This window comes from Coregonus lavaretus (assembly GCF_964263955.1).
Source record: "Coregonus lavaretus genome assembly, chromosome: 5".
Classification (NCBI taxonomy): Eukaryota; Metazoa; Chordata; class Actinopteri; order Salmoniformes; family Salmonidae; genus Coregonus; species Coregonus lavaretus.
This window is the reverse complement of record NC_139992.1, coordinates 34,429,891-34,440,322: the sequence shown is the minus strand read 5'-3', so window position 1 is coordinate 34,440,322 and position 10,432 is coordinate 34,429,891. Positions and strand designations below refer to the sequence as shown.

At 46.7% G+C, this 10,432-nt stretch overlaps 1 protein-coding gene across 1 annotated transcript; it reads right to left on the bottom strand.

Moving 5' to 3' along the window:
- Window positions 1-2,432: 2,432 nt before the first annotated feature.
- Window positions 2,433-3,362, bottom strand: LOC311129236 (cyclin-dependent kinase 2-like; the record flags this gene model as incomplete). The annotated part of the gene is made up of 1 exon (XM_084161532.1): window positions 2,433-3,362. The coding sequence occupies one exon, from the start codon at window positions 3,360-3,362 to the stop codon at window positions 2,433-2,435; it is 930 nt and encodes a 309-aa protein (XP_084017658.1).
- Window positions 3,363-10,432: the final 7,070 nt, after the last annotated feature.

The following is a 10,432-nucleotide window of genomic DNA, read 5'->3' as shown; positions in this document are numbered from 1 at the left end:
AAAGTTGTTAGGCATCCAGGTCGGAGGCCCCCTCCCCGGCAGGAATAATACGATCAGAATGTTATGCACAATAGTCCTGTCTAACATTCCGTAAAAAGGACACTTGTCCAGAGCGTTCTCGATAGTATCAATGTCCTCGTAGGTACACTGTATCTTGTACCGCCGTTCACATCGTAATGCGTACCCGAAGGGGTGACGTATCTGGTGTTGGGGAGACACCCCGGCAGTACAACACCTTACATGTTCAGTTCCACCAGCCGTTTGTAGCTGTGAGTCGTGAGATGATCCTCCTGAGGTGGAGTGTAGATCGGTGCGTTCGATGGAAGATAGAGACATGGTATGGTGGTTACAATGGCAGTCATGGACAGGTTCCTCCACAACCACAATAACTCCAATACCTCCAATGTGTTCCCAACCCAAGTACAAGTGTACAGCGCGTGTTCAGTTATTATTGCGCTATGTTCGCACTGGGGGTTCCTTGTTACTGACTATATTGGACAGCATCCCATCCATCCAGCCATAGGTCGTCAGCCGAGGTTGGGTATCACAGTCATGGTCTGAACGTCTGAACTAACATTGGTCTGATATGTAGGCCGAGATCGGGTATCACAGTCTCTTCTTTTGTGAGTTTGTATTTAACTACATCATCATACCCCATAGAGGTACCATTGGGTAGGATGTCACAGCATTGGGTGGACGAAAGGTTTGGTGTGTGTGTGACGTGTCAGGCTCCAGGGTGTATATAAAGGGCTCAACAGCTCCTGCAGGCAGCATTCTGGCACTGTGCTCCCTCCCTGTGAAAGCAGCATTAACAGGACTCCAAGCCGTATCAGACTTGTCTAGAGCACCACGCCCTATGACAATGTACTTTCCTATCACACTGAGTATGCTGTGCATGGCAGCGATAACCTTAGAGTGTTGTGAGAGTTGTGTGTTGAAGAGGGCCAAAGGTCGTACGGATGATAGACATAAGCCCGTCACCATTGTAGGTACAATGGGAAACACTGTCAGGCTGCCCGGGTACTTGGACAGTCCCACTCAGTCTTTCTATAAAGACAATAAAGCCGTCCAAGGTAGTGAACACATATACGAGCTGACCAATACCCCAGTGGGATACCAAGTTAGCATTCGCGTCCTCACCTGTACTGATGAAGGCGAGTACAGGATAGGACACGAAACCTTCTATTTGAGCGCAAAGACCGACACATGCGGTATGTTCTACTATACTGCCAAAGTGGACGGTAAGAAGGCGGCGTTCATTGGCCCTCTCGATGGTGTCATTACAATATCTATGTTGTATATAGAACCCCAGGATAACAGCATGTGGAGTCTACGCCAAGTGTGGAATGACACTATGAGCAGAAAGATAAGCCCAGGGCATTGCTGTTTCATGGTCAACAACACGTTTGGCGCATACGGCGATAGGGAATACCGTTACTTCATGTATCAGCGACATGGGCAAGCTGACAGCTCGTGTACAAGTGTCCAGCTTGCTGCCTCACCTCGACGTCGTGCCACTATAGCGGAGACAACGACCTCCGGAATCCCAATGATGGAGATGCCAGCTCTCAAGGAGGTTGAGGACGACTCTGTGAAAATGCTCGATGTGAGCGAAAGTGCGTTGTGCTTTGTGTTTGCCTGCTTCTTCGGTTGGGTTCTGTGTATAATGACCTGTATACTGGCAGTACTGTAATAGTAGTTGCATGCAGCTCACTATGTGTGTCTCCTGCAGACCTACGGGACGTGAAGAGGATGATAGACAACTTTGAAAGATCCTGGAAGTCTGCAGGGACATCTGGGACATCTGAGGGGTCTACTCTACAAACACGCAGTATCCTGACCCCCCTTTACATGTCAATGGCAATGGTGATATTCACAATAACGTACATGTAACCAAGTACATTTGAGGCTGTAGCCTGTCCTGCACCTGTCCTGTCCTGAATGCAAGCACAACACTGTATTCAGTGATAACATTATATAACATTATATGTCCAGATCCAGATCATGTTGGCATTGTGAATGTACTTGTGAATGTACTACCGAATGGACCAGGCCAAGGTTGTAGGGTGCTATATACACTTTTTATTGACAGACGTACAGATTACATTTACATTTAAGTCATTTAGCAGACGCTCTTATCCAGAGTGACTTACAGTTAGTGAGTGCATACATTATTTATTTATTTTATTATTATAATTTTTTTTCATACTGGCCCCCTGTGGGAATTGAACCCACAACCCTGGCGTTGCAAACGCCATGCTCTACCAACTGAGCTACATCCCTGAGAGATGGACTTTGGTATTGTATGCCTACACAATTTTATATCACAAGTATATATCTATGAATCATGAAATGTAGTACACAATAAAAGTACACAGAGCAAGCAGTCCTGGTGTTGGTCTTTGTCTTTGCTTAGTCTCTCACACTTCCTTTCACACGTCCGTTCTCCAATTCTCCTCAATTTGGCCTCTGACCATACCTTTGTCTTCCTCGGTCATATGAGCAACCTTGCTCCATTCTGTGTCCTGCAGCAGCTCGTGAGCCAGAAGTCTCTCAGTGTCACGGAAAGCCAGCAATCTGAAGACGATCCGTTTCACTAGTTCACACTCCATAACGTGGGGCAATAAGGTGACAGGGTCCCTTGGTGTGATCGGTGCACGGGGGTGGTCTTTGGGACATAGAGTCCTTAAAATGATCTGGTACGTGGACACCTTTTCTCTGCGATTTGCACGTGCTAGGAATACCACCCTACCTTCTATAGCTTCCGCTATCATCACCCCCAGGCTCCACATGTCTATGGCACAGGTGTACTCTGCACAGTCACCTTCAACAAACAATTCCGGGGCCCTGTAGGGCTCCGTGACCACAGTTGGACTCATCCATTTCGAGGATTGTCTAGAGAGGCCCATGTCCACCACTTTGACAGTGAGATCTTCTGTCAGCAGCACGTTGTAAGGAATCAAGTCCCGGTGCACTATATTCAGTATGTGCATGTAAGACAAAGCAGTAGCCACCTGGACCGAAAAGTGAGCCACGAAACTCAACGGGATCGACTGTAGAGACCGGCCTTGCTCGTACACTTTCCAACCTTGTCCGTTGTGAATCACGTCACTCACCGTGTAGGGCACATAGGGCATGAGCATGGCTATCTTCCCATTGTCTAAGAAGCAATCGTGCATATGGATCACATAGGGGTGACCAATTAGTGCGGCGAGACAGGAGAGTTCTCTCACGAATGAATCCTCTACGCCGTGAGTGTGATATTTCAAGGCAAACGCCTTTCCAGTTCTCCGACACTTGACTTTGTACACGGTTCCGTAGGCTCCTCTGCCAATAACGTAGTCTTTCAGGTAACTCTCCATTCTGCTGCTAGGTATAATGTTTCGGTGGTAGTTGTGGTCAAGCGGCTGAATATATGAAGGGTTGAGAGGGTGAGGTGTATATATGTGGATGGTTATATATATATATATACCATGGCCAATTCTCAATGTCCAACTCATCCGACCCCCCCGGTGTTGATAGTTCAGGGAGACAATCACACTCTGTGTGGCGTGTGGCTCCTGTCACTGGGCAGCTCCAGGGTGTGCGTCCCTTTGCTACACCATCCAACCATGGTTTCAGCACCCACCCATGGCTCATGAAACAGAGGGTATATAGACCTTAAGAAAACTAACCAGTACCAAGAGATGTTGGCTGTGGACTTGTAGTGGCTGTAACCAGTTCTATCTCTCCTCTAACCCAAAGGGTGATATTATAGTCGCTTGCACAGATGGCACAGCTCTCACCCCCGACGTACCTATACTTCCAGATAGATGGGACCTTCTCTACACAGCATGGCGTTGAATCCATAAAGCCTCTGTTACAACACTTGTCTTTCGACACTGAACCAGGCGACAAGAGTCTGATAGACCTTACGAAGAGCGTGAACAGATACCTGGTCTGCGCTGTAAGACATACAATGAATGCTATTCCATTTACATACATATACACAAGGGCATTACAGTGAGTGTATGTATCACATTGACCTATGTTTGCGGTTGTTCCATTCCCACATTTCAGATACCGCAGACCTACGGACCAGGTACATTCAGCGTGAGCGGATATATGAATGTAAGAGATCTAACCGAGTCGAGGTTCGGGAGCATAGCCTGTCCAGGTCTGGCAATTACAACCGAAGATGAAATATGTTTCTGTAGCGAAATATGGAAGGCTCTGGATGAGATGGGAATGGCCATACTGGACTATTTTGGGCCCCTCTCCTTATGTACCCAGGTTGCCATGTTGAACATATAAGAAGAGATCACGTTGGATATTATATACAGTATATGTGTTCCAAGTGATTGTGATTGTAAGACAAACAATAAAGTGTTTAAAAACGCAATGTCCTATGTTCTTGCACATTTATCCAGCCATGGGCTGGGCTGATAACTGTAGCCTCTTTGGATAATGGTTCAGGGATAGGGGGTCTTGTGAATAAAAGTAGCTGAGTCTGGGTGTGTAGCCACTCATATTCTACCTCTGTACCAACAACAAGGCAAGGCTAGGGGCAAGCCGATTGGGCTCTGTCTATACACGATCCACGGAAATCTTACAAGCGAGCACTGAGACCAAGTATGTCTCATTGGAGATTGAACAGAGGAGAAAGGTCTCCGGGTCCATCTACATGGCAGGGTCCGTACGCGGGAAGGACACAGAAATCTTGCTCCACCAAGTGGCGTCTGATGATACAGTCGTACAGCCGGTCTGACCTGGAGACGTTGGCCATGAGGCTGAATAACCTCACCTGTGATTACGTGCATGTCTGGATGTGCCCGCCGGCGAAGGGTCCTTACCCGAGCATTTTATGTCAATGTCATAGTGCGATTGTAGAGACGTGCCACTCTCCGCACACTGCACTCCGCGGCTACTTCGAGACTAAGAACCCTATGACGATCCAGGATGTACAGAACCTCATCGAGGTCCCGTGTACCTTGTACCCTATGTCACAGGAGGACCAACATACCCAAAGAGGCGTCCTGTTCTGCAGGGGCAAACACATATTCAGTGAGAGTAATGGGTTGAGATATGTCCACATACACCCCGATGGAGCCACTGTCATCAGCTGCTTGCAGAAGGACTGCCGTCGAATAAAAATGAGGTGTGACCACTGGGGGGATCCGAATCTACCGCTGGAGTCCAGGCCAGAGTTGGGTTTTTTCTATGACATGTACCGGTCTTTATAAAATCAACCACTTACTCTTCCGTTGCTGACGGGTCAAACAGGCTTGATTGTCAGGTGTTAAATGCTTGCTTGTTGTGCTTGGGGTGATATACTAGTTGTGGTATACTCCTTGTGATGTGATGTGAAATACTGCTTTCTTTACTCATAAATTCATAAATTGCTATATGGGGTTGGCATGGTGGCAGCACAGCACTGATTGTCTACTTTTGACAACAAATAAAACACGTGGCACACAATATGTATGTACTCTGTGTCCCTGTCCTGTGTCCCTGGTTCCGTGTTTCGTACTGTATTGTACCTGTACACATCACATCCTATCACAATCAACCGGCAACCAACCGGGGTGGCAATGTTATAGACACCCACATGATGGCAGCAGCATACTGAGTAACAGTACTGATACATGTATACAATACGGGGTACACACAACAGGAAGAGCACAACAGGAATAGGCCTTGTATATCAATATATATACTTTATTTACTTGTACCCAGAGTGTGATATACTCCCTAAAGGGAAGTGTAGGGAAGTGTACAGATCATATTGAGGATAAGAGACAGACATATTGGTACTGACATAAACAATATTCCTGTATGTAGTGTGTTGGACACCTATAGGTTGGTTCGTTGTCAAATAAAACAGTCCAGCAGCCTGTCACATTCTCCATCTAACAACAGTAAGGACTGTTGTAGTAGGCTCTCTGTGTTGGTAAAGCCATCTGTGTTTTCAAAGAGGTTCATCGATAGGTCGTCAAAGTGAAAGCGCAAGTGAAAGCGCTCAGCTTCCATGTCCATAGTGTCCATACACTGCACTTTGCTTTTGTAAGAGCGTAACAGTAGCTAGTGGTATGGCTGGACTCCACTGCGAGGAATTGAGGGGAGTCCGTCTGGATGACTATGATGGCATCAGATGTTGGATCATCACTGTCAATCCACAAGACCTCTGGTGGTGAGTCGCTGTGGACAACCTGTACTTCAGCTTCCATTTCCATAGTGTCCATACACTGCACTTTGCTTTTGTAAGAGTCGTAACAGTAGCTAGTGGTATGGCTGGACTCCACTGCCAGGAATTGAGGGGAGTCCGTCTGGATGACTATGATGGCATCAGATGTTGGATCATCACTGTCAATCCACAAGACCTCTGGTGGTGAGTCGCTGTGGACAACCTGTACTTCAGCTTCCATGTCCATAGTGTCCATACACTGCACTTTGCTTTTGTAAGAGTCGTAACAGTAGCTAGTGGTATGGCTGGTCTCCACTGCCAGGAATTGAGGGGAGTCCGTCTGGATGACTGTGATGGCATCAGATGTTGGATCATCACTGTCAATCCACAAGACCTCTGGTGGTGAGTCGCTGTGGACAACCTGTACTTCAGGCGGGTCACCCCAGATGTAGCGGTTGCGTAACATCCTATGGCCTCTGTTTGGGGTTGTTTTGTCAAAGCACCAAGTACACTCAGGACACTGAAGATGTCATACATCCTGCGAAGTTGAATTGTGAATTTGTCAGCCAATTGCCATATGTCGAACACCCCTGGGTTAGTGCGCACATGCCGGTAAATAATCCCCATGGTACTTTTCACGCTGGCATTTTTAAATGTCGGCATCTGATACCATTGTGTCATGGGTGTGTACTGCTTGCCATTTCTTCTCAGAAGCCCAATACCTTCCAGCAAGCAAAGGACGTCATATAGCCTGCGATTGCCTCTGTTGTTTACATTCAGTGTCAACAGTGCAGGGTTGTAGGTGAACGTCCGCGAATCCCGCATCAACTGTAGCATCAATGTAGTGATGGTGGCCAGATGTGTGCATTTGCAGTCAGGTGAACAAGGCATGGCTGTTGCTGTGACACAGGGTAAACTGACAGATCTCAGTGGGTCCATGTCTACTAGGGTGTTCAGTAGAGAGCCTCCGTATTTGGTGGTTACACTCTGGGAACACAATGCCTTTTAAATCTACTCTGGGAGTGTGTGAGTGTCTAAGGGGTGTGCACTTGTCCATTAGTCTAACCCCCACCCATGGCTATAGTATCCACTCTAGGTTGAAATGTTTCCCCCAAGGCTATAGTATCCGCTCTAGGTTGAAATGTTTCCCCCAAGGCTATAGTATCCACTCTAGGTTGAATTGTCCGCACATGGCTCATTATCCGCTCATACCTGAAGCATCCGTGTACGGTTATAATATAGAGGATGTAAGCCCCTGCCTGAACAGAGACAAACCAAGGTTTGTGGTTTGTTCAATCATTTATAACGTGCGTTGCTTTACTACACATCCTTATCTTGTGTACCTTAAGCACAGTTATATATCAATACTGTTACCCAAGTATGCTGCCATCACGTGGTGGTACATAGCTGGTACATAGCACTGCCACCCTGACTCTGACAGTCATTATTAGACACTCATTCTTAGACACAACACAAACACATATGTTGGTTCAATCACGTATAATCATTTATTATGAATCAATGTCCATACTGGTTTTACTGTAACAAATAAAGTGTATACATTGATACGCAGCCTCGTTTGTGTACTTTGACCCCATGCATAATACATGCCCTCCTGTGGTGGTACATATACTATATATTGAGACAAGTACAAAATATGTTGGTTCGTGGTTGGTTCATTAAGAGTCCACTTCCATATTCCACACTCACACTCACCACCTACAGGATGGGAACCGAATATTGCAAAAGTAATAAAACACAGGTCTCTGGAATATCACACATATTTTCACATGATCAACAATGTCATCAGCATTGCCCCAATACCGGCTACTCCAGCAACGGTCATGAGTATGTTACTCAATGTCGAGTCACATTTGGAGGACTCCGGTTCTGATACGCCAAAGAACTCCACGAAGCCCTCCTGGAAAATAATTGAAACTCAGATTTCAACATTATAACATATTAGATCAGAATAACGTCTCTCCGCCAGCCATTAGGCAGCCTTCAGTTAACTTACCCATGAGTTGTGTTTCACCAGCCAGTCCCTCTGGTCAGTCAGCAGGTAAGCTGAGATCTCATCTCCCACTCGCTCCACACAGTCCTCTCTACTCTTCTCCGTCCAGTACTGACACACCGCATACCCAAAGGCTGCCAGGCTTGCAACACGGCCCCAGTTGACGGTCCCGTCTTCGAAGAGGCTAGTAGCTATTACACCGATGAACTTCACATCATCCCCTCTGTCATCCAATGAAAGTCTGTTGATCATACCTTGGAATGTCCAGAACCATGTTACAATTGGTAGCGAACCTGTGTACCTAACGTTAGCTGTAGGTATCATACAGTAGGTATCATATACAAGCAATACATACCATTGTATGAACATCTGTGTCTCTCCAATACCTGACCCACAACCCTTTTCATTGTTGACAGAGCTTTGCTTTCGTGCTGGCTTTGTTTCCAAACTCCCGTACATTCTCCTAGGAGACATTTCATGAGGTGCATGGTCTCGGTGTCCAGCACATCAACTCCAGGTTCACCGCACGATGCTCTGTCTGCTCTGTTGCTGCCCTGGTTAGCAACATCACCGGTGTGCTGCTGATGTGGCACCTTCTTCATTTTGAGAATTATCGAAGCCTGCTAGCCTGTGGTTTCAGTATTTCTTCACCAACCAGTCAGGATGAACAGTTTGAAATTATCAGGGGAGATAGTCACCCAAGCTCTGTCACTGAGAGAGTGAGACTTAGTGAGACATAGATGACAGGGTCTAGGACAACCCTTGCCAAATACCCTTTCATACTGTAATCTACATGCTTATAGAGTAAGTAGCCAAAGACACAGCATCACACCACTGAGTGTAACGTACACCTCATGCATTCTGCCACCCAAACACCACCAAAGAGAAAGATGTAACCACACAGTTGATTCAAGGTAGTTTTATTAAATGGCATGCCCCATACTAGGCCCATACTTGAATTAAACTACCATACATTAATTAGTACAGCCAGAGATAGGTGTTGAACGACACTTTCATAGTTTTCATTGTAGGAATTTCATATCCCTCAGCTTCAACCGAAGTGAGGTTTTCATTTCATCACAGGTAAAGTGATGTACATGAACGGGTAGGTACTTTCCCTGTACAGTGGTGGCACTGCAGATAACACAGCAGTTCAGGCCTCCAATTCTAGTGTGCCCGTAAGAGGCCTTGAGGACAGTATCCGGGAACGCGATCCATCCCTTTCTGCACCGTTCATTCCCCAGTATGAGCAGTATCTTGTGTTCCTGATACTTGTACCTCTCTGCGATGTATGGACATTGGGCTCCTGTGTCGTATACGTGATAGATGTGCTCACCCAGTAAGGTGTCATTCTGCACAAAGTCTTTGACTTCCAGTTTACACTGAAAACATTTGTGAGTGTCAACCGTCTGTGGAAGGTGGTACATGTTGGCAGACTCTCCCATTACACCGAAGTCTGGGGCGAAGTACGCTAAGGAGCTGTCGATTTCGAAGCCGTCCCATCTGTCATTCTCAGGACCGGGTCCTCTCTTTGTAGTGAACAAAGGAGTGTTATCGATACACATGGTCAGTTTCATACGCTTCAGGGTTGTCTTGATGCGGTTGCCCATCTCCGTGCATGCGATGTAGTGATCTTCGCCATACGGACACGCGCAGATAATGCAGTGTTTGGTCCCGGCAATAGCAACGTACCCATCAGTTGCATACAACACGAAATCGGGGAATGCTAGACCCCCGCTTTGAAACCGCAGCTTCCCTTGTGTGATGAGAAGTTCCTTTTCACGACCCCTGTACTTAGCCTTAATGTACAGACACTGTCCTCTTCCACTCTGCACATGTTGATGTAAACCAGGGTCACCTCTTTTGTACCTGGACAGTACGACGTTACAATCGTTACACTTGTATGTGTCGTACTTCCCAGGGACGGGTTTCATGACATTAGCGTCGTTCAACACTTCCAATTCATTCCTCCGAGCTGCACCAAGAGGTTGCTGTCGCTGTGGCTGTCCATGTCCAGGTGACATTCAGATACGTACAGAACCTTGGGTACACCCTGTATTATGTTAACTTCTGGGACGAGCTGAGGTCTAGCTTCGCTGTTGCCTGGGTTCTGCATGGTTTGCTGAGGTATATCACACACTCTCTTGCTGTAATGTCAATGGGTGATATAGTAGGGATGTGTGGTGGTATGTATATACTATCCTGCTGTGTATATACTACATATTATCCACGAACGGACATATCACCCTATGGAG